This window comes from Dinoponera quadriceps, unplaced genomic scaffold, assembly GCF_001313825.1.
Source record: "Dinoponera quadriceps isolate SergipeBrazil2010 unplaced genomic scaffold, ASM131382v1 scaffold1471, whole genome shotgun sequence".
NCBI lineage: Eukaryota > Metazoa > Arthropoda > Insecta > Hymenoptera > Formicidae > Dinoponera > Dinoponera quadriceps.
This window is the reverse complement of record NW_014555591.1, coordinates 257,650-283,151: the sequence shown is the minus strand read 5'-3', so window position 1 is coordinate 283,151 and position 25,502 is coordinate 257,650. Positions and strand designations below refer to the sequence as shown.

Sequence of the window (25,502 nt, the reverse complement as noted above, 5' to 3'; positions counted from 1 at the left end):
ACGCTTTTATTGCACCCGGTAAGTTGATATTAATAATGGCGATCAATTGTTCGTTCGTGCGCCGCCGTGTTTTTGATAAAGTTGAAAATCAATGAACGTCGGGGCGTGTGGACAATTGGATTTATCTATTCCTAGGCCTATTATTGCGATTGGATACGCACTCATTTTTATTTTCTTGTATAATCGATTTCCTCCTTTGCTCTCTCTTTGCTTTCTCTATTTTATATAAATTCGTAAATCATGATGCCCGTGATGTATCTTTGAAATTTTCTCTCGATAAAGACAATTTTCAATGCGCGAAGATGATAACGAAAGATTATGGGAAATTGGTGCATGTCTCAAGTAAATATTTCTTAAAATTGACTTAAAATTGACATTTTACGGCAGTAATTAGAAACTTTTCACGACACATCAAACACCGATAAAAGTTTTTTTATCCCAGAAAAATGTATCCCGTCGAGTTCTGCGAGTCGGCCAACTTGCTGGGTGGATTTTCTCCGCAAGAGGGGGAGGACATGCTGTGTCGGCTAAAAGCATTTTTGCGTCGACCATCGTGGGGCTATCATCCACTATCGATCCGTTTTATTCATAACTTTCGCTGGCTGTCGCCGTACTCAGGGATACTTTCTGTTCTCGATGCGCTTCTATCATCACCACGTTCGTGTGCAGATTTTTATGAAACGAGCTTTCCGAATGAAAATGCATCGCCATACTGCTTTCATTTAAATTTATCTTCCTTGCGCTGCACAAATTTCGCTAATGAGTCAAAGGAATATTTTTAGCTGACGGTACAAAAATATGAGCCAAGTATTTAATCACACTGTACGACATGCGGAGAACTCAAATACAACGGGACTGTTTACAAAGCCGCGTGCGGATTCTGTCGCGGCTCCGTCGTGAAAACTTCGTTCAAATGTCGGACAAGAGGAACGTACAGATTTCCATTAAATTTCGATCGATCGCACATTGTCCCTTCGCCTCGGCGAAGGCTGCCCACCTTTCGAGTTCCAACAACGATGCGCGCTGTGAAATGTCGATTATGAGGGACCATATAGAAAGCGGCACGAGGATCTGTCGCGAGGGTCCGGTAGCTTCCTTTTTTCCCTTTTGGATCTCCGGTAAAGCCTAAGCGAAATACCTTCCGTGAGCCTGGTTTTGTTGTAAGTGTGATATTACAAAAGGGAAGAAGCGACCACGCGATTTTTGTAGCAAGACAACAAATGTAGAAGCCTTCTGAGATTTTCCCTGCGGATGATCCGAGATGCAAGATGTGTCGCTTTAGGGTTATATTACCTGCTACGCCTGCTCGTTCTGTCTTGACCGCTCATGAAAATCTCCTCTGACTGAGATAGCCTCGCTGATGCATCTTGCTTCCTCCGTCTCGTAGAGTTCTCGAGTTTTCATGGTGAGAAAAACGAGGGTCGTAAATTAGCGCAACTTGTCGTCCCAAAGTAGTTCTCGGATAAAAGAACTTGTAGTTATAAATGTATGTAAATTTCCGACGTTCAACTCATACAATCCTTTATCTTTAACTCTCGCATTTCCAGCGTGATATCCTCCGCTCAGATTCTTGTCGTTAAATAACAAATTTGTCAATTATGTACGCTGAGCATCGATCTTTTCGTGCGCGCGGGATAGAGACGCGAGATTTTCGACGTCACAAAGATACCTATTGTGACGCCGGACGCCCTATTAAGACGTTTTGTGTGCTCGCGATCGTACGATTCACGGTATTATAATTTTCCGTTCCGCGCTCGCAGAATGTGACGCGGCACGATCACGGCCGAGATTCACGGCTAGACAAATCTGTCCCACGAATTGTTAGCACATGTCCGCGTGCGCCGACAAAGCCAACTTCCCTCTCGGAGTCGTTAAAGCCAGAATGACGAATTTCTCAGTCCTATCCGTCTCAATTTTCTGACAAATGTCGACGAGGCATTCGTATAGCCGAGAGAAATATGTTCCATCTTGCGTCTATCTGGAGCACATCTACCTCGCATGCAGTTTTCTTTTTTTTTTTTTTACAAACAGCAATAACTACGTTCGGTGAAATTCAATGTAGCATCGAGTCAATCAAAGTTCGGTTCGAATTTCGAGTGAAATTGAATTTTGTCGAATTCAATGGAAATAATTACAAATAATTACAAAGTCATTTTTTAAATAATTCTTTGTCAACGTTTTGACGGCATTCATGTATCACTACTTACCATGAGGTAGGTAGTCGGATTTCTTTCAAAGAAAGCGGAAAAATAGAATCGGAATGTCTGACCGTAAAATATAAATTATATTAATTGCAGTCGCTGTCTGACGTTATCTTTTTTCTGTAGAATTCTTCTTCTTATTCCTTTCTACATATAATTTATTACAATCTTTGCGAAAAATCGACTGCTGTGCCGAAGAATGAGTTGACGCATCTTTGTCATAGGCGAGACCGGGCGGTGGAGCCTTAATCTTGCCCTGGTGAGAAGGTCTATTGTAAAGGTTGGCGGGTTTGTGCTCATTTCCGCACCTTAGTTCTGAAGAGATCCCCAAGTAATACCAGTAGCTATTTTTATCGCCGATGAATGGTGCAGCATGGGTTTCTTTTTATTCCCTGCGGTAACCTGTCTTGTTATCTGTTGTACTATTGTGAATTATTACGAGTTTCTCCGCCTCGCTACACCGAAAGTGACGCTTCGGGATGACGACACCGAAGGTAGGCGATACGCTTGAGGAAGACTCGCGCAACAGTCGCAGATGTAAATGTATTTTTTAAATGCGACAACTTGGAGCGATTATGATTACAAATTTTCGCTTGGCGCTCATCTTTATTTCTCGATATACTAATTCAAAGGTGTGAATCTTTTCGATTTACAATTACTAATTCGATTGTGATTTGATAATATGCACAAATCATTCAGTGTCAGAGAAACAGGGACGAATGAATCTTTTGTAAAATGCAGGTAGCAGTTAATTCAGTGTTTTGGTAAAGATTGTGCAATAAAAGGCTTGGATGAAATAAAAAATGGACGTCGAATTTTACGTGCGGTCACGAATGAAAAGGAAGAATCCGAAAAATGTCCAAGCGCTGTTTCAAAAAATATCCCAAGTACGGATGGACCGTGTTTTAGAAATTCTCAATGGAGACATCCTTCATTGTTCGTGGCGTTCTTTGAATGAAGTTATCTGTAGAGTGCTACCTACACACTTTATCCACCTTCACAGTTCTATTGATCGTTACACCTATAGTTATGCTTACAACCAATAGATGGTGTGAGTTGACCGTCGGAACTCAATGCTAACTAATGACTAGATACAACGATGATCTGCTTTGTTCAACACATTCACCGCCACGCGTCACAAATGTGTGACGAACCGAGAAGACCAGCGTTACATTTCTGTGACAGCGATTATCTTTCTTTCTATGTTCACATAAACAAATTAATTTATTTTACTCAATCATATAAAAGATACAAGATGGTCTGCGTGGAGGGTTCCTCAAATGAAGCGTGGCAAAATACACAAACATGTTAATGAGATTCAAAGATCATAAAACTGTCTTAATCTGACCAGTGGTTGTAACATCATCTTTATTTGGAAATATGTTTTCGCGCCACGTCCTGCCGAAGATGTCTTCATTTATCGGCATAACTTTATTTTTGAAAAATATGAATAACTATAGCTTAAAAAAGCCGCTTTTACTATTTTTGCTCGGAAAGAAACCGGGAAAAAACGGGGAAAAATGAAAAAATTCGGAATTTTTCCCATTTTTTCCCAATCCGTAGAAAGAAACCGAAAAAAAAGATCGTGGAAAAAAGAAATATGTTCTTTACCTCGCCCACTGATAAGAATCGAAACGTCTCCGTCAGATGTGTAACAAACGGTCAAAACAATTCCGCGAATAGGCGTACAATGTGGTCCGCGAGGTGAAAAGTGCAAAATGCGTTTACCACTTAAGACGAGGAGGTGACAAGGAAAACGTTCGTAGCTTCCCGTTGGCAAATGGGGTGACCGTAGGAACGAAGTCGACGCGTCGGGGTGAGACGCTTGGTCGGTCAAGCGTCGCGGGACGTCGGGAAAGCGCGGTAGACAATTGAAAAAAAAAATCACTTGTCTCGCCCTAAAAGTAGGGACGCCTCGGCTGGATGCTGTCGGAGCGGGAAGTCGGGGCAGATGCGAGGGTGATGAGTGGGCCGATGTGTCCATGAGCGACAGTCCGTTAAATGCAATGTTCCGAATCCGAAACGTTGCGGTCTCGCCGCCGGAAATACGCACTGTCTGCGTGTAGTTTCGCGCACGTGCACGCCGGCCGAAAGTCGGCGCGCTTTCTCGATGGAAAAAGTATTTTCTCATTTATGTCCTCGGTTGCGCGAGCGAGCGCGATTCTACCGCGCGAGTGACGCGGAGAAGAGCGGAACGAACGGCTTTTACCACTTAAGACGAAAAAACCGACAAAATGTAATAATCGCGATTCATGCCAAAGATTGCAACCCCAGTCGACATTTTGGACCTACTTCCGAATTTTTTAACATCTGCAAATTCTGGAGGATCAATGTAGGTTTAATTTATATGGAAACTTTAGTCCTACTTAGCGTCTCAAAAAGACAGAAAACGCACAAAATATCGCTTATAGGTTTTAAAGAGGATCTCAGCAAAATCTCGTAAAACCCTCCACGTCCTTTGAACCTAACTTGTCCTTTTAATTTCATTAAGTTAATATGTTCATTATTGTCACGTAGATCATCAATGATTCACGGTGGATTTCTCATTTAAACTTAACAATATGTTAACAATTTGTAATATTCGAATTATTGTATAATATTATTATGTAATATATATATATAAATTAGTAATATTATAAAATTCATGTAATAATAATTTTTCTTACGAACAGTAAAGATTTGTTAATAAAAATAAATATTGTCAAATGATTTTTATAATATTGAACACTACATAATATTAAGTATTACAGTAGGAGCAGTGAACTCCAAGTAGAATTTATAGACTTTAAATGGAAGCTATAGTTTAAATAGAATTAAAAGAAGGTGCCCATAGGCTTCAAAGTAGGCTTTACATGGAATATTGAGGAGGAAAGTAGAACTACAATTTCAATCTGAGAAATTAAATAGAATCAAACGAGGTATATACAGGCTCAGGTATCAAAGTAGACGTCAGATGGAATTTTCAGATCGAAAGTAGGATCAAAATTTCGACTCGGGAATGCCGATTACCGTAACGTCTCACGCACAGGTAATATTTTCACCACATTATCGACTTTCATAAAACGAAAAGCGCGGGATGTCGCGATCTGTGCCGGACGGAATCTCTCATTGTTGCTTCTTACGATTTTCACGAAACATCACGCGTGTTTCAGGTTCGCATATCGGGCAGCGGAGTAAGAGGCTGGCTGGACGCGTCGCACGAGACGAACAATTGGCTGAAGTACATTCGCAGCACCGCCAGCCCACACGCGGTGAACATGCGGCATGTACTCATCGGCGGCCAGGTAACGAAAACTCGCTAATCAGCCGGTGCGATCGAGAACTCCAAGTCGGTGTTACACTTCGCCTACGCCGTTGTGATCCGCGATAAGCGGATTCGCGCGGACATCCACGATGTACGATAAGCAGGTTGTATTCTTTCTGTTATGCGCGACCGACCAATTTCAATTTAATTCAATTACATCACGCGAGGAGCAAACAGTAAAAATAGAAAATAGATACGATAACCGAGCCAATCAGCGTGAATGATCACTTGTTTCGTAATTTGTTTCACTCTGTGGCGCGATGACACGCGTGGAGATTGTTAATCAGATAATTTCACCGAGGAGCGACGATTATATCGATATCGTAAGTGAGTATTATCGGCATTCGCAATCGTCACTTTCGATCAGAATGGTTCATGACATACGTGGCATATATGAGAAATATCAGTTCGCGTTAAAATTTTATCGATAACTCGGAGATATTTCAAATGCAAATCATCAATTATTTAGGCCGGTAGTTTGACCTTATATTTAAAACCATCTTAAATTCATCTTCTGTACGGTTCATTTTTTGGCTACGAAACATCTGAAGATGAATTTAAGACGGTCTTAAATATAAGATCCGATTAGGAATCTGTCCTTAGAGTTCATTTATTTTATTATAGGATAACAAGAGGGAGGGTAGATGCGCAGGGATTTTGCTTTTAATTGGAAAGAATACAGTCTCTGTGGTGTCCTATTCACGATGATGATACGAGGGAGTTGTACCGTTATGAACAAAACAACCCTCTCCAAGTAGACGTTTGGTAACTACTCGGTGACTCACTCTCGATTTAACAAACGTTTACACGCAACTGACACTCGATCGACAGTTGCAGTTAATAGGAAACGATAGTTATTCGGCGCCAAGCACAGTGTTCAATTGATTCTGCATATGTTATCGCTCGTTAAAAAACTCGCTAACAGGTTCGCAGGGGACTCTTATTGTTTCGTACGTTCCATCCGCTTTTTGAGCGATTGACTTCCCGTGACACGTGCGTGAAAGTCCTTGCAGGCCGCACGATTGTCGAGGACCACTCCACTAGTCGAAATACATGATTTCTGCTAGTCCTACAGCTATGTACAATGCAAATCAACGCGAAGCGAGAATCAATTGGTATCACGACGCAACAATGCAAATCGGTACTGCCAATAATATCGAGACTCGTCACTTCGACGAGAACTGTCTTTTCTAGAAATGAAAAGACCTGTAACCAAGACAGAAATGTTATCTTGGTGGCAAATCATTGAATAAAGAGACAATTAAAAGGAGCTTTCGACGATCGAGTCATTGAGTGAAGCGCGCTCACATACGATCGGTCGTCGAATAGACGTTATAAGCGGAAACGATGCAGGTCACGGTGTCAATTTAGGGTCGACCTTACGCTTCTGTCCGTTTGGCCCTTTCTCCCTTTCTGTCTTTCCCTCTTTCTCTCTTTCTCTCTGTTCTCTCTGTGAACCATGGCACATGGTATCCGCGATGTTGTGGGCGCGCCGTAAGCTACATGTATACAGGGTGTTTAGTTATTAAGTCACCCCACGGGGTCGTTTCGCTGACTTCCTATACGCCCTCTCGCAATCGCTGTGGGAATGGGGGACGCGGCACTTTCTCTTTCTCTCTATCAGTGCCCTGCAGAATCGCTATCGTAATGATGCTTCGGGCCCCCGTGACGACGTTATAAAGATCGTTTCATGGCTTCCCGACGTTACTGGGCTCCACGGAGTCTCATGTGTGAAAATTACGCGAAAGGAGATTTTCCAATGGAACCAAAACGCGCGTGCAAACGACGCTCGATTAATTTTTCGCGATCTGCAAGGCATTTATGGTCCTCGGTATAACATTGAAGCCATTGGGAACAATTTCAATTGTTGAATTTCCTTTTTGAACTTTAGTTTTTTGTAAAGAAGATATTCCACAACTTTTATTCTTTCTTAGAAATCTTCTGAAAGATAAAGAGAAACATTTTCATTTTAATAAAGTAAAACTTATTCTATCTTCAAATTACAACATATCATAGTGTACTGAGGATTAAATTTTATTTGGAATTTTATTTGGAGCATCGCACGGTTAAGATATTCGAAGATTAAGCGTTACAGAAGATCTATCTCGATGGGCACAGATGGTGTACGAAGCCGTTCGCGACATCGCAACCGGCGAAGAGCTTCTTTTGGGTCTTCGTGAGCCGCTTCAGCTGCAGGACATGCTGGGCGAAAATACGACAGAAGACAGGAGCGATCGTGAGACTGGTGAGTGTGTCTAGTTACACAAAGAACTAGAATTAGACAATATTCTATATATATATATATCTTCAAACCGCTTTTTGTCGCGAGAAAGACTTTAGGATTTCTGTCTTTTATTGATTCATCCAACTATATATACTTCAGTTTTCAACAATGGTTCCTCTAGATTTCATGAAGTAAACACAATAGAGCCCCAAATATTGAAAAATGATTTAATAGCTAATAAAGAATAGGTATACCTTGCTAAATAAACATGTTCGGTTCGTTTCTTTATTCTATTTTAATGCTGAAGCGATCATATTCTACCTTGTAATATATCTTGATATTTTGTAATCTTAGCAAAACGTTGACGAAGGATCATAGAATTATAGATCGATAGATCTATAATTAGATAGATAATTGACAAATGTATACATATTATGTATGTATATGTGTGTGTGTGTATGTGTTTGAATGTGTCTTCTTCTCACAGAATACAATTAAAATAAAAAATTACTCAAAAATTGAATCGAACTTTTTGATTGATCCAATATATATAGAACTTTTAAATATCTAATGAAAATTAATAGCGCAATTATATAGTAAAAAAATTTTTATGTTCAAAAGTATCAACTTAAATTTTTTATGTTACTTTAACAAGATGAATATGTTAAAAAGTAATATGTTAACAATGTGAATATGTTAATCTAACACATATTTGTATATTTTTTAACATATTACTCATGTTAAAGTAATACAACAATTTCAATAGGCCGTTTTTAATACAATATTTTTTATTATCTACGTTAAATACGTTAAAGAAACATAAATTATATTCTTAAAAATTGAGTATCCAAAACGAAACGTTCGGTTCTTGTTTTGACCTTCATCAAGCTGAAATTTTTGCTGTTTGACAAAAACCACGGTAAATTAAATAACGACGTTGTACCTCAGAACGCTGTTGATCTATCGCAATTTTGTTCCACGCAATTTATCGAACGAACAGACCGAATTACTGAAATTTTAACTAGAGACATAGAAATGCAACCGTTTTTTCACATGAAAGGATTACGCTCAGATCAGAAGCAAATCGAAAAAACAAAAGCGAATACAAAATAATATTCGGACTGGGCCGGCGAGATATATCGGCGGTCACGATCGTTTCGGCACGGGTTTATGACTTTCTGTGCCGATACGCATCGCGCACGCCGGCGGCTCGTGCGCGTACAATTACGCGTACGAACGCAAATGAAGGGCAAGGGCAGGTGTTTTCCGAAACGACGAATCGGGGGCGGGCAGAGGGTAAATCGTGGATCGTTGTATGCACGCGCTGGCTCGTCATGCACCCTTGACTTTGGCGTGATTCACCTGGTCGGCCGTTGCCGTATTAACCCCCGTCCGTTAATAAGCACTGATTATCAGCAGATAGACGTGTTCGCCGCGTCACATGTCGCCGTGTGGTGCGCGCGCGCCGCTCCGACTTTTGTAGGAAGGCACCATCCTTCTTGTCGATCGAAACGCGAAATATTTGGGCCGCGATCGCGTCGCGGTAATTTCACGTCATTTTGTTCTTTACTGGACAGTAAGTAACGCGTCCTTATTCAGATATTTGTAAAACAGCGTTAAAATCACGCGTAAAATTACACACGATATGTATTCGATTTGAATTTGCTCGACGGTGTTATTAATGTATCAATTATTATTATATTTTTAACTCTTTAAAGCCCACACGTCGATTCTATCGGAGTAAAATGTTGTGATTTACAAGATCGTCTCAAAGGACGCTGCTGATAAAAATTTTGTTGTCCAAATAAAATCAGTCGTCGGGAAATACGATTTTCTGAATGTATGTAATTATGTACACTGGACATTTAAAGTATAGAAAGCAGAAAATAGTGAAATTGTTTTATTTAAAAAGGATTTATTTTCCGCTTGTTTATAACCTGATCGTTGAAGAACATCGGACAAAATCTTCATGAATAAAATATACTTACGTTTATTCACAAATAACTTTGTATAAATCCGAGCGTGGACGACTTTGTCCTATATGTGATTGCATATATCGGTCATCAGCTGAAAAGACACTATTTCGCGAGTTAGGACGATAAGGAGAATAACAACTTCATTTAGGATGGATTGATAATGTTATATCGACGGAACTATTACTTTACTAACAGATCAAATTTAGGGAAGTTTAGGGGAGCCCAAGTTAATGTACATTATTATTGTTATATACACTGTGTCTTAAAAGGTTAATGAATCGGATTGTTTCGAAATATATTTCGGCATTCGAGTGGGTTACTGCGAAGAATTCCCGACACTTCGCGGTGTCAGTGCCGGATCAAATACCGGCCACCGACGCACGAAATATTCGGACACTCAATCTACCCGCTTAATTTAGCTAATCGATCGTTGGATTTCATTATGCGGACCATTGTGCCGTTAATATATTCGAGGCGTTTAACGAAGAAGGGTAGCGTCTACGTGCCTGACTGCTCGACAATTATCTGGTTGTAACTTCTGCGCGATGGTCAGAGTCTGGATGACGACTTTGGTAGGGCCGGATTAGGGCCGGAGGGTTTATATGCCGACACCCAGATGTCGCGGTAATTAAAACCGGGCTTATTGTCGAAGTTCCGCCGTCGCAGAGTCTACGGCTAATTCGCCGACAGTTTTTCGTCATAATTTCGGGGTGCTCGTAAACGTGTCGTCGTCGTCGTCGTCCGCGTGCGCGGAAGACACGCTGTTGTACGAAATCGTTCGTAATTAAATTTTCCGCCGGCGAAACGATGAGGGAGAATTTTCATTAGTCGGTCCCGTCCCGTTTATACGCGGTTGCCCTTCGATTAGACATCTCTGGAAAAAGCCGACGATCAGCCTTATTAATAAGAAACTATCACGACCTTGGCGACAAACGACAATTTCTGCTAAACGACTGTTGAACTTGCGATCAAATGATCCACTGAACCAATTTCGCGCTATCATTCGAGATACTCTGTACTGTTGTTTACTTTTCCTTCCTTCATTCTTTTGTAACCAAAAAAATTATATATATTTATATTTGTACATTAATTATTATTATAGTTTCAAAAGTTGAAGAAAAACCCGCTTTTTCCTCATTTTTCCGCGTATTTTTTTTTCTTATCTTTTTACAGAAAAAAGTAAACGTGGCATATTTAAACTGAACACACGTGAATTTTTTTAAACAAATTTTTGTTCCATTCGGAAAAGGAGCCAAAGAAATCCGCGGAAAAATGGGGAAGAGGTTTTCTTTTTCCGAAACTTTAAAACTATAATAATTATTATTGTTTATTTGTTTCAATATACGAAGCATTGCGTTATTATTAAGAAATCATCGGTAAATTTCCTCGGCGTCGGCACCGATTCGATAAACCTCTGCTCTCTGTTCGGTGAGCACAGCGCTTTTTCGCATTAAGGGAGATTAATACCGACTGTAAACGGCACAGGAGTGCTACTGGCGTCACCGTTAATCCAAGTAGAGCCATTTTTACGGGGGAATCTCCGACAAGCTGGTGCGTGCAGCGGGAATAATGATGTCAAACAAACGATGCGCGCTCTGTTCCAACCCTTGCTAAGGGGGCATCTGCGCCGCGTCTCTCCCTCTCGGGCGGATCATTTTTTTCCGCGGACAGAGATAGAGAACGAGGGAGGGCAGTGGGGAGCGGAGAAGGACACACGAGGAGTCGTTTTAACACGCCTACGTGGGGTGCGCGTAAACCTCCTATCGAGAATTGGATGTCAATTCAATCTCGGACGTATGTACATATTTCCAGGATATGTTCGCGTTGGCGGATTTATTTTCCACTCGTACGCGCCGCGTTCAATTCAGTATGAGAGAATTAATTTTTTATAATAACTAGATCAGAGCAAACGCGTACTAAGCACGCGCTATTTAACTAAAGACTGGTGTACAAAAAACAAATCTCAGTTCATGTAACTAAATAAACATCAGACTAAAGTTCATTAACGAGAAAATGATATCTCTGTTACTGTCAAAACGTAACTTATGCGATGATAGCCGCAAGTCGAAGTTCACTAAAATCTAGGATCGGTTTTGTGATCTAGCCATTATCTGGTCATTATATATTAAATGATAATAGAAATGGTGTTGTCTATTTTAAAATATATAATCTAGCTATTATATAATATTGCTAATAGCATTTAAAAATGAGGTAACAAATAAAAATTGAAGGTTCTTCTTCCATAAGAATTTTTAAAAGGTAAAAGTAAGCGTTACATTACTGCCTGATAACAAGTTATGACTTTTTATCTCATAACTGTCGTTTCTTTTGTTAGCAACTAAACTAAACATTCCAAAAAGTACCATTCATGACGATTTGATGAAACTTGGAAACGTTTCTCGCCATGATATTTGAATTCCACACAATTCGTTCGAAACAAATTTAAGTCCAATTTTCCATCTACGATATGCTGCTCAAATATAACGAAACTGATCCATTTTTGAAACGCATTGTGCGAATCGGGCGACGAAAAATGTGATTGTTCACGACAACGTTGTGCGAAAACGCTCAGGTTGGCGAATCACGAAAAACAACACGAAAGCCAAATATCCATGCAAAGAAAATTAGGCTCTGTATCTGGTGATATTACAAGAGTATTCTTTATTATGAGCTGCTCCCACAAAACCATAAATTCAGTACCGTACCGTAGTCAATTGGACAATTTGAATAAACAACAACTGAAACAAAAGCAGCCAGAACTTGCGAACAGAAAGGGTGTTATGTTCCATTATGATAACGTCAGATCTCACTATCTTTGGTCGCTCGAAATAAGTTGTATGAGATTGGCTGGGATATTCTATCGCATTCACCATATTCGTCGGACATTGCGCTATCAGACTATCACTTGTTCTGGTCTTTACAAAATTCTTTGAACAAAAAAACGTTCGATCGTTGGCAGCAAAAAACCATATGTATGACTTCTTTGTCTCCAAGCCAGCCAAGTTCTTCGAGGAGGGAATCTTAAGGTTGCCTGAGAAAAGGGTTAAAATGGCGCGACAAAATGGCAAATAATTTGTTGAATAAAGTTTTCGTTTAGTATTCAAAGATTACGTTACATTTTGACCGAAGAAATTCATACGAACACTTCATACCTCTCGGATAACGCAATAGAATTGTATTACGATAATAAGATATTTTAACGACCAATTGAAAAATAGAAACGTATAAAGGTGCTAAAATCAATTTCGCTAATACTAATCGGTCAAGTCGAAAGAAAGCATCCAACGAAACGCTTGCGGACGCGCGATTACGCACGCTAACCACCTTTCCCAGATGTTTTCCGCACTGACACACCGCGAATCGGCGAATCACTGCGGCGAAATCGCAGAATGCAATTGCCGCGGGCGGTCTCGGTGAGTTATGACCGTGATTCTCCGCGGTGCTTGTTTTTCCCGCCATCCTTCACCGTTTTTCTTGCGGCCGAAAAACGCGTCCGTATCGTTCTCCTTTTCGCCGCGTGTTTCCCGATAGCTCTATTAGGGCTGCGGATAATTTATAGCCAACTATTGTCGATTAACACGCGCATAACCAGGTTTCAGGGGCGACCGAGAAAAAGGGGGGCACGGTTCGGGATGAAAAAAGGGGTATCCGCGGGCACAAAAGGGCACGCGACACTTTTTCCCTGAGGGGGTGGCGGTGTACTGCGCGGCAGGGAGGTGCGTGTGACGCGTTTACGCAACCCCATCTGATTCATCGGACTAATGACACGTTTATTTGACGTTTGATTCGAAATCGCTACGGTCGCGTGCGACAAATTTTTGCGGAAAGATGCGAGCGAATATCGATCTCCCCCTGTCCCGTTCGTCTCGTCGGGAGAGAAACGGTAGGCCTGCCTCGGAACGTCGAGTCCGCGCTGTTAGCGGAGGAACAAAGATTCAGAAAGCCGCGAGAGACGAAGGAGAACGGATTTTATTTCGGAATATTCGTTCGTTCAACATTCGACAGTTCCGTGGCCTTGTGCCGTGGTCGTCACGATGCGACCGAAACATTGATTTCCGTTACTTTTTCCCATGCAACTGCCAACTGACTGCTACTCGAACGAACGCGGGGGGTGTTGCCAGTGGATCCCACCTGTTGACTTTCCGCAACGTGACTTCGTTCATACTGCTTCTCCGCGCGGTAGATTAACATAATACCTTCAACCGTTTCCGTTAATCTCGGAGAAACGGTTTGGAAACGGTCTGCGGCGCGTTTCATTCACACGTTACTTCGTTCTTTCCTTCCTTCCTTCTTTATCTTTCTTCTATCTCTGGCTAGTTATTCTATAAAAAAAACGAAAACGACAGAGATGCATGTCAATGTCGTTTCATGTGGCGCGCACAATTACAAAACACGAATAATTAGAAAATAAAAGACATAAATTTATGTGTTTTTCTTTTTATTTTATCCTCATACATAATCAAGATACATGGTCAAGATTCTTCATTATCCCGAGTCGAAATTTTGGCTCTATGTTAAACTTTTGGTTTTAGGACACAGTAGGAGTTAAGATAGCAAAATAGGTTCAATTTCAATTCTAATAATATAATTAAATATCTACTTTGACGCTGATGATATCTTAAATTTCCGTTTATACATTTTAATGTCAAAATAGGTTGTTAAAGGTAGAATTAAAATTCAATCTGTAGAATTAGAGGTTCGAAAGAGCAGTTAATCAATATTATCAAAGAAGGTTTTTATTGATCTATAGGTCGTCTAAATAGGCGCAAATTATCCTTAAGAATGTCAAAGTAACATTAAAATTTCGACTAGGGATGTAAATTATATTCAGATAAAAATATTTTCTCTCATTTACATTTCTCGTAAAAAGAATTTCTATCCGAAAGCTGTTTCGTGTTGTTTCTCTGCATTTTTTATCACGTTATTTAATAGTCGGATTATTTTTTTTATAATGTCTCCTAAAAATTATTCGTTGCCAGTTTGTCACGTTATTTCCGTCGTGCATCTGAAAGATCGGAAAACTTTTGTCTCGTCCTTAAATTTCGAATCGTTTTCTCGAGTAGCGTGTACGCGCGACGCTTTTTCGAGGGAGAGTTCGAAGTCGACCGCATCCTTCATTGTCTAAATGCACGGCGTGCCGCTACGAATTAGCTGTGGAGAGAGAAACGATTAACGTACTAAGAAGAGAGAGAGGGTTAGCGTTGGGCGTAGTTGGTGGTACGGGGGTTGTGCCCGGTTCCCATGAAGGTCCGTTGGGGGCCATCACTCGACCATATGGTCGGAACAAGTGTAGCGGCAGATTTAAATAACCGTTGGAGGTCGGATATCGTTCAAACTCGAGCCGAATCGCGAGCTCGGTAAAGGTTTAATAGCTCTCTCTCTTGAACAATCCATCGGTTAACAACTTTTTAATTAAAATCCATCTAAAATCGCGCTTCAAATATCTGTTCAAGAAATTTTTTTACGAAATACTTTTGCGCAAACACACGCGATCGCGAGTGCGTTTCGATAAACGAATATTTAAAGAACCAAAAAATGACGGTATATTATTTATTTTGCACACGATGTCTTTCCGTTAACACCGATGCTAGCTAGTCGCTCAATCGTTGATAATTGCACCTTGTCTCCACGGTGAGTTTACGATTTTACCTGCGCTCTGATATTCGGGAGTGAAACGCCACAGGGGGTTGCCGAGACTCACCTACGATTGGCTGCCCCCAGCGTCGCTCGTACCAATCGCGAGCGATTCTGGACGCCCCCGCTTGCGTTTGCAGTCACCGGACAGTGTGCCCGCCAGCTAACTGGAGCATCATTGTGTCTATTGTCATCGCGATGGCTTGTTCGTCGTATCGTATTTGCTGAGGAGGAAAGGACGACCAGTGACAGTGCGGTAGCCTCGAATCGCGTCGTGAACACGTTCGTTCGCCATATACGGAGGTTTATTTTAAACAATAGAAAAACTTGACTGAGAGACGTTAATTCTAAACGTAAATATTTTATAAAATAACGATCCGCTGTTAAATATATTTAATAAATTGGCTAATTGGCTTATTCGATTAAAACAATTGCGGAAAATTGCTGTGCGTTTTCCCAAATTATTTCGGAATCGAGGGACAGCGCGATCGAAATCGTCGGTGTTTTGGAGATGCGAGTTTACATTTGAATTAATTCCGAGAATAAAATAATTAATAAAAATATATCGGGTTCGATATCGGAATATTAATTTGAATATATGTATGCCGCGTATAACCACAACTACATAATTGTAATTATAATATAAAAATTATAATTATAATATAAATGTTGGCAGAGAAACAGAAATTGATTTGGGGCGAACGTTTCGAGTTCACTGTAAATCATTATCGTCGTTTCTGCGAAGTTAATCGCCGTCGAATCTTACAGACACGCCGAAGATTTGATTTATTAGAACGCGAGAGACAGTACTGTTTTAATTTAATAATTCAGCAACAATCCACGAGTCTCCACTTGTCACGCCACTTCTGTGGCCCTCGCGCGGTTCTGGATCACGTAATTCGCCCACATCGCGACGGGTCACGTATCATCGTTCGCAGGGGGTTGTAATTTATAGAGCTATGACCGGCCGCGTACACACACCTACATGTCTGTACACGAATACGTAAACCGGGACGGAATAGCGACTTTTGCCTGTGCCTTTATCACTGGCATGTCGGAAACACTTGTGTGATCTGTGCTGTATTCGTCATTTACAGCCTCGCAGCACAGCGGAACCGTCGACGAGGACAAGGAGGACGAAGAAGAGGGTGAGACGAGGTGCACCGTCTGCGACAAGCCGTTCCAAGATATCGAACTGTAAGCACTTGTCACGTCATAATTATTCTGTCCATTTCGTGAAACTTCAGAAAGCGTGTGACGAATAACTTTGCGTTTATATTTCTTTTCGAAAAGACTGCTTAAAAACATATTGTTTATTTGTCTATTGTTAACGGGAGATGAATCAATTTGATGTATCAGTATGAAAAAAAAGTAAGAGAACAAATTTAATGACTAGGAAAAAACAGGCTAAAATGAACAGATACGCAAATTATCGGCAATAAATAGGAATAAAATAAAATAATTGTGGCATACAATATATGAATGAAAAAAATAATATAATAATATTATTACTTTTAATATTATATAATAATATAATATTAAAATATAATATTATTATTATAAATAACCAAAATAATGATATCATTTCTTAAAATGTTTATTATCTAAACTCGTGAATATAAGAGCAGTGAAGAACGACTCAAACAATTTCTGGCAAATATTTCTCGGAGAAAACATTTCAGTTTTGATGAAAGATTTATTCGCGGAAGGCTCAAGACGATCTGCTTTTCTCATTTACGATCGTTCGATTTTTTCTTCGTACACGTAATCACGCGAATGATGTGAGATACCTTGATTACCGCGTTTCCACGCATTCCATTATCCGAAGACTCGTCGTTAAGCGCGACTCATGAAGAATTCAAGGTGCATCGTTATACGCTTTTGAAATCAGATTGGCGATCATTACGTGTCTGGCGAAGCCGACAAGTCGTATACCTGCGGTATCGGATCGAAATCGAAAAAGAGAAAGAGATTCCGATAGGTAGATAGACAGACAGAGAGAGAGAGAGAGAGAGAGAGAGAGAGAGAGAGGGGAAAATAGAGACAACGACTTTCATAATAGAGTGACAATAAAGCGTACGCCGCGTCCGTCCGTCCATCCGTTGATTCGTGTCGTCAATTATTAATTAATCGATAGAATTCAAAGGTGAGCGCCACGTAATCGCCTTCAAATCTCGGGGTCAGCGATACGCGCTCGCGAAAGGGCCTTCTGTCACGCGAACGGTTCCAAGAGTTCTGCTCTTAAGAGTCCTGAAAATTTCTTCAAGACTCTCCGCGACCGTCACGATTAAGATGCTTAGTCAGCCTACATTCTGCCTCCCGGCCATGTCATTGCCTTTAATTAGGGGGTAATTAATGTAAAGTGACTGCAAGTGAAAAAGACCGAGTGTGATGTGCGTGTTGCTCTTCATGAATTATTGGAAGACTTTCAGGTCGCGCGATTTCGCGATATGTAAAAATGCAACTGCACATTCCCCATGTCCGGTGGCGAGTGTGTCATTAATCGTGCGTACAATGACGCGCGTCACATCGTACGTTTTCCTCCGATGGACGATGGGGGTGCGATCTATTCCGACCGAGCGCCACGGTATTTATTTGCTTATCGTTGTACAACGCGAGATCAAACATCGCTACCGCGCGTATCTGGCATATGGCATTCGGCACTCGGACGCGTCTTTCCCACGAGCGGAATTCTAGGCAGCCGCCTTGTTTGCTTCGACGGTCACGTCCGATTTTTCGAAAGTGCATTATAATTGAAGACAAACAGTGCCTCTTTCTTCCCGGCAACTTCCCTCGACGCGAAGTGCGCCTCGCTTTCTCCCGCTTTCAACCCGCTCGTTAATTTTCGTCTACGTTCTCAATCGTATTCCACTTCGTCTACAAGAGCTCGAACACAATCGCGATTCGATAACACTCCTTTTTGACGACCCCGGTCGACAGTATTAATTTGCGTCATTAAGTGCAGCCGAAATAATGGACGAATCTAGATTTCGGTGGATGATTAAGAAACTACCCGAGCGACCCGAAAAACGTTCAACGTTTGAATTTATCTGCTGACCACGTTATTGACTCTATGACGATGTCCTTTTGAAGGATGTTTCTTCATACTATTATTTACATATTATACATGAAGTTTATACGATATGTTACGCTGTTATTACTGCTTCCTCGAAACTCGTCGTCGTTAATCAGTATCCAAAAGATTTCGGGAACTATCGGGCCGATTTAATTGTAGTTGTGCACAGATATTCTTGGTAATATTATCTAGCCTTCGTCGTAGCCGATTTTTAAAATATCAATTTTCGATAAAGCGATTAGCATTTATATTAGCATTCAAAGTTAAAAGTTCGATTCTTTCGCCAAAGATTTCTTCTCTTTACATTTATAAAAAAGAACTGTGATAGATATCAAAAATCCTAAAAAATAAAAACTAGGTAATCTTACTAAGAATATATATGCAAAATTACAGAGCTAAATTCAATAATTCCCGAAATATTTTAAGTACCGATTAGCGATGACGAACTCGATGGAAGCAACAATAACAGCGCTACATGTCAATCTTTTCTAATGAGCTTCATGCAGTATATAAATAAAAGCATAAAGAATCATCCCGCAAAAGGATATATTCGTAAAGTCAACGCGGTCAACAGAAAAATTCCAAATTGAGCGTTTCTCAAATTGCTCAGATCATGTAATCTTTTAATTCGCCGAAATTGTTAATTGAAGCAAATTAACCAACCAATAGCAGCGGGAAGTGAATTGACGATACGAGAAATCGGCCGACTCGAGCTCTCGTGCCTCCGCAGAATCCCTCTCCTCGAGTGCTATTGAGTCACGTCTAAGCAGCGGATTCACCTGTTGTGGGACGTTAAACTCCGCGACCAGGATCCGGACGCGTTAAAACCACCCTCCCCTTCCCGCCGCATACATCATCGGAGGCGTCGCGTGCTCGCAGCTCATCTGGTACGGCACACCGTCACCATGAAGGCACTATCTCACCACGAATGGGTTTCACACGACACGTGTGTTCGGGGGTGCAAAATCAATGCCGCACACACCATAGCATCCCGCGTGACGATAACCCGTGCCTACCCCGTGACAACCGCCCCCTCAGGACACCCCCGGGCTTTTCTTCGTGACGGCGTGTGTTCGTGCGCGATGGCCGCCCTCTTCTTCAGGGGCGTGCGACCGTTATTACACGAGAGCCGACTCGCCGCCGCCGTCGTGCAACCGAAGTCACTTAGTCATCATACGAGACTGCGCGCCCGGCGCAGTCTTTGTCGGTACAGGTCGGTTATCGTGTCACATCCCGGGCCGGCTCGCGGATTGATTCGACGGATTAAACTTCTCGGCCGAGATGTAGAATAATGAAGAGCAACGCAAATACCATTATCTCGCCGGCATGTTGTCGTCGGTCTCGCGAGAATTCGTTCCGGGCGAACCTTGAAGGGGTAAATAAGGCAAGTACCGTCGTCAGCTGCGCGTTTCCCGCCGAAATAGTTGTTATATCTATGGTTCTTTATCTCTGTGATGTTTTTTGCGTAATTCGCGATTGTTTCCTTATTGTATTATCTCTTGTTTCCTTATTGTATTTTCTCTTATACGGGGTTGCAATTTTTTTGGTTGTAACGTTTTAATAAAGGTCCTGTGGGTTTATATATTTTTTCTTATTTTTACCCATAAAATAAATACACTGGCGCAGGTTGGTCGTTAAAACTTGGGACCCTCTATATAAGAGGGTGAGGCAATAATTATTACCACGTCCCGTAGAGAAATTTTTTTGCGTCTAATAAGCATCTAGTCCGTCGAGGGTAGTTTTTAGGATCTAAATAGTATCTAATCCGATTTCCCAAAACAATTATAGATTTTAGTTGGGAAATCTACGTAGGTTCTGATTAAAAGTGTAATATTTCAAACATACAATTCTAAGTATTAAACATAAACATATCGTGTTTGGTGACACCCAGCGTTTTCTCAAAGATTCTTCCGCTTTCCATTTCATACTACGATTGAACCAAATATATACGAAATATTGATATTAGTGCAAGCTATTTTGGCACAATTTTGAGCTTTTTAATATAAATTTATATGGTATATGAGAAAACCTCGAAAAATTTTTATGCAGGATTGAATATCTCCGAAAAATATTTCATTAACGACCACATGAAAAGAAAGAAAAAGTTCACATTTACAGAAAGTGTTCGACGATTATTGGTAGCAATTTCTGTTAGACAAATCGTTCTCCTATTCTCATGTTTCGGAAACTGTCCAAGGCGGTAATAATCACCTTATCCTGTACTGACTAATTGATCTTTCCGCAAAGAGTGCATCTAATTACACGGTTGCGGGCATTTCTGCCTCCAGATTGGACAGCCACCTGGTGACCTGTCACAGATATCCAGCGGAACAACACCGCTGCGACAGCTGTCCCCGTGCCTACGCCTGGCGACCGCTTCTGGTGCGGCATCGCGCTATCGTGCACGGCGACCTGCGCAATTACCCCTGCGAGAATTGCCCGAAGGTAAGCCTCAATTTCGCGCTCAAGCCGCCGCGATCCGACAATCTTCTCCCCAAGCCGACAACATCTTCAAAGTATCGCTAAAAGTCGAACATCCGGCAGGTCTTCACGGACCCGTCGAACCTGCAACGCCACATCCGAACTCATCACGTGGGCGCCAGGAGTCACGCGTGCACCGAGTGCGGCAAGACCTTCGCGACCAGTTCCGGCTTGAAGCAGCACACTCACATCCACAGCAGCGTAAAGCCGTTTCAGTGCGAGGTCTGCTTCAAGGCGTACACTCAGTTCTCCAATCTATGCCGGCACAAGCGCATGCACGCCGACTGCCGCATGCAAATCAAGTGCGTTAAGTGCGGCCAATCGTTCAGCACGGTGACGTCGTTGTCGAAGCACAAGCGATTCTGCGACTCCACCACACCGACCGTTCCGCCCGGCAGCATGCCCCAGTTACCGACGCCGGCGACGAATCCTTTTCTCGTGTACCAACGACCCCCCGTCAGCCTGTCGGGCGGCTTGCCCTTCTACGCGCCTAGCTTGATGGCCCCTTACCCGGGGATTTTCCCCAACGCCCCGAATTTTCTCAACACGCCTCTGATTTTCCCGCCAAAGATCGAGGAAGTGGAGAAAAGGAGCGACAGTCCGAAGAAAGAACGCTTCACACCTCCCCGAATGCTGCAGCACAGCAAGGTCTCCCCTTCCACGGCGGAGGAGGCCACGTCGACCTTCAGGCCGTCGCCGGCCAGACCTCCGGTTCAACCGACTCCGGAGAGTGACGACGACCCTACGAAGAGGCGGGAAGCGAGCCGTAAACGGAAAATGGAGAACGAGAGCGCCGTGAACGTCCCGGAAGAGGAAACGCCCGATCAGCCGTTGGACCTGAGGGTGCAGACCAAGAAACAGAACGTCGGCGCGAGAGCGGCGAATAGAAAGAGTCGCACACCCTCACCGGTGAAGATGGAGGAGACCCCACCGGACCCACCAAAGCTGGAGGAGAACGCCGTTCAACCGATGGAGCTCGAACCCAAAGAGATCCCCAACAGTCCACAATTGAGGACCAGCCTGGCAACGGAGCAACCGGCCGCTAACACACCGCCGCACATGGCGTACCCGAGACCGATTCACCCGATGTTCCTCGAGACGATGTACCGTGGGCCAACGGGGACCGGCTTCCCGGGATTCCCCAGTGCGCCACCACCTCCGGGCGGGGCCACTGGCCCGGAGTCCAGACTGATACCTCCGCTACCACCGTTCGGTCCGCCACGCACGCTTCCTTTTTTAGGTTCTCTCATGAACGGGCTCAGCGGCGCTAGGCCAGGAGGAGGATTCGATCTGCTCGCCCGGCCGCCGCTCAGCGCGTTCCCCGGCGTGAAGCCGTTCCAGGAGGCGGTGATGTCGCCGCACCATCACCACCACCATCACCATCACCACCACGTTCACGGCAAGATGAAGGATCGGTACTCCTGTAAGTTCTGCGGCAAGGTGTTCCCCCGCTCGGCCAATCTGACGAGGCACCTGCGGACGCACACCGGCGAGCAGCCGTACAAGTGTAAGTACTGCGAGAGATCCTTCAGCATATCGAGCAACCTGCAGAGACACGTGAGAAACATCCACGACAAGCAGCGGCCGTTCAAGTGCCCGCTCTGCGAGAGGTGCTTCGGCCAGCAGACCAACCTGGACCGGCACCTGAAGAAGCACGAGGCCGACGACGGCAGCGGAGTGGTCTCGGTCGCCGACTCGCCCGGCAGCAGCAACGAGAACGAGCGGGAGGACACCTACTTCGACGAGATCCGATCGTTCATGGGCAAGGTCACCTACGGCGGCGAGGGCGGCTACGGCTTGCCGCACCACCCGACCTACATTCCCAGTCGGCTGCATGAGATCGGCAACGAGTCGAAGATGGAAGTCGAGTACGACGAGGACGAGGACAGCGAGGAAGGTGTGTCTCCGTTGGAGGAGACGGACGGACTGTCGCCGATCGAGGCCAAAGAGTCGCCCTCGCCGTCGCAGTATGACCTGAAGCTGAGGGAGAAGCAGGAGCTGCTCAATAACAATACCGCGGAGCCGGTGATCGAGATCTCGACATAGCCCAGAGGTCGGTCCGGTTGATCAACGCGCGGCCGTTTCGAAGGACGAGTGCAGGGACTCGGTCCCGTTCATGTACAGAATTCTCGCGAGCACGCTCGTCCCGAAACAGTGCGACGTCGGACGACGTCGTAACCTGAGAACAGTCCGCGTACTTCGACTTCGGCAGAGCATCGACCTTGCGCTTCGAAGCGAACGACTCCTCCGGTATAACCGGATTGTTCTGCCTGTTCGCACGGCGATAAATCCGCGAGAGAGATAGTCCACGGTAATAATTATAACTACGCATCGATGTATTAATCCTGGAGTTTTCCAAAAAAAAAAAAAAAAGTGTAATTTGAGAATCCAGTAAACCCTGTTACACTTGTAAAATAGGTGCTCTGTAAAAAGGAAGAGAGGAGAAAGTCGCGCAAGGAGCTCGACGAACATGACGAAGTCCCCGAAGACCGCAGACCCGTTACGTTACGCAATTCCTCTTTTTTACGCTCCGCGTTTCTTTGCACCTCGAAAGCATCCCCGCGAGCAGCGGGGAACGGACCAGTTAATTAACTTCCTTCTCGCGCACGTATAATCGGAGGCTCTCCGAAATAGTCCGGTTTTCCATAGATTCGTTATTGACAGCGGCTTTCCATTTATTCGCCGCAAATCGACGCGAGCATCATATCATCCTTGTTCCTCATCCAACGAGTAACAAAGACAAGATGACGCTCGTGTCGGCTTGTGTCGCTAAATGGAAAGTACCCAATATGTAATTACGCGTACGTAATTCCCGTCCCCGTCTTCTTCTTCGTCCCCGATCAAAGAGGCGCGTTCCCGTGAAATGATTTATCGCTATTGTCAGCGGGCTCGAACTTTGCATCGTCGCGAGAGCGACGAGAGAGAGGATCGCGTGCTTCGCGAGTGCGGGCGATCGGACAGCATCCTCGGGTAAACCCTGGCGGGTTATCGAGCGAACGGTCGGCTCGCGTTGCATTCGATCGACAGATCCAGTCACCGACGGTTGTAGATCCCTAGGTATATCCACGTGTGCGCTATTGATTTCAGGGCACGGGCCGTCTTAGTCGCGAACCGCCCGCCCCCCATTATCGGGAGTCGGCAGTTAGATCGTTGTAAAATTCCTATCGTAAGATGACCTTGTAACCCGCTTCGGGCCGGATCTCGGCGACCGAGATCGAGTTGGATTTGTTTCCTTTAGAATGTAACCGAACGTTAATTGTACTTCACGCCCCCTTGTATAGCAGGCGCGGCGAGATGGCGAGCGAGGGAGATGATATGCGAGGCTTAGGATCCACGAAGCAGCAGTAGGAAAGACACGCGTCTTCGTGTCCGTGCGTAATGAGAAGGATACGTGGTTAGTCCTCCGCGAAATGCGACGGGAAAATGGTATCTTATCTCAGTGCTCGAAACGAGGCGAGAATATAATGTGTATAATTTGGCGCGATCAGTGGGGCAGGAAAATCCTCCGCGGTAAACTGTGTACAAATTTCCATTAGGTAAAGTAACGTTTGTAAAGACAAGAGGCAAAGGGTCTTCGCGATTTTTATTAATATATAAATACGATTCTAAAGAAACTTCACGTGTAACGCAGGCGGGACGGAAGAGAAGAGTCGCGTGAGAGCGGACGAACGCGTTCCCTCGCGTCTCGTTTTATTCAAGTAGCAAATATTTGCGCGTCCACGTCGCGGATTATCGTCGGATCGGCCAGAACGCCGACCGCGATGGGGAAGAGACACACAATACACACGCGCATATACATGTGTACCAAGTACGTTTCATACGCGCGTAGTTAGTAATAATAATAATAATAAAAAGGAAAAAAAGAGACAAAGGATATATCGTTCGTTTGTAACCACCGAACTGGGGCTTCACTTGTTTTTCACGTAAAGGTTTTACGAATACACGTTCTACATCTCTCTCTCTCTCTATTTCACCATAGACGATAATAAACTTACGAAGTGATTAAGCATAATTATATTGAACGAATTACTTAAGGAAAATTATATTATGACGCTGTCTATCTATACATACTGTATAAAAGCATCCTGTAACTTCATTATGATTACTATTAAAATATTACACTTCAAGTTGTTTACTTACGCGACAATGTCGCCTATCGATTCCCCTTCGCCTCATGTGTATTCCTGTAATTTGATATGACGATTAGATCAGTCGTGATTGTAACGTCCGATGCATTACGCTGCTTTCAACAGGTAAAAAAGTAATTACGCAACGGTCGATGAGCGCGTTTGGAAAATAAAATGAGCCGGAAACTTTGCGCACTCCACTGACTAAATCCGAGTAAATCATTCTACGACGTAGCATTATTTATCCATTGATGATAATTATAATGACAATTAGTTTGAGGCTCAAGGTGAAACATGAGTCGATTCGGTTAACTTCCTGAACGGGCGTTTAATTGGTTCACGTATAGGAAGTATGCATTTATTTATTCGCGCTCGGAAAGAATGAAAGTGCGCAATGTAACTCGATTTTCACCACGTGCACGTTCGGCTCGTGAAAGCACGACCTTTCGGTGCGTGCTCCATTGGCTCGTGCTGCGCTC

The 25,502-nt window shown here is 43.3% G+C and overlaps 1 protein-coding gene across 3 annotated transcripts in view; it reads left to right on the top strand.

Annotated features, from left to right (window-relative positions):
- The window catches only part of LOC106744786 (PR domain zinc finger protein 16-like), a 44,032-nt gene extending 19,055 nt beyond the window's left edge, over positions 1 to 24,977 (top strand). For 2 of the 3 annotated variants that reach the window (XM_014619822.1, XM_014619824.1), the window contains exons 4-8: positions 5,354 to 5,485; positions 7,624 to 7,750; positions 16,437 to 16,536; positions 20,704 to 20,860; positions 20,945 to 24,977. In XM_014619822.1, the coding sequence (XP_014475308.1) occupies positions 5,354 to 5,485; positions 7,624 to 7,750; positions 16,437 to 16,536; positions 20,704 to 20,860; positions 20,945 to 22,942 (2,514 nt within the window). In that variant the 3' untranslated portion in view covers positions 22,943 to 24,977. The remainder of the gene's footprint in view (positions 1 to 5,353; positions 5,486 to 7,623; positions 7,751 to 16,436; positions 16,537 to 20,703; positions 20,861 to 20,944) is intronic. The other variant, XM_014619823.1, reaches the window with a different exon arrangement.
- The last annotated feature ends 525 nt before the right edge of the window (positions 24,978 to 25,502 follow it).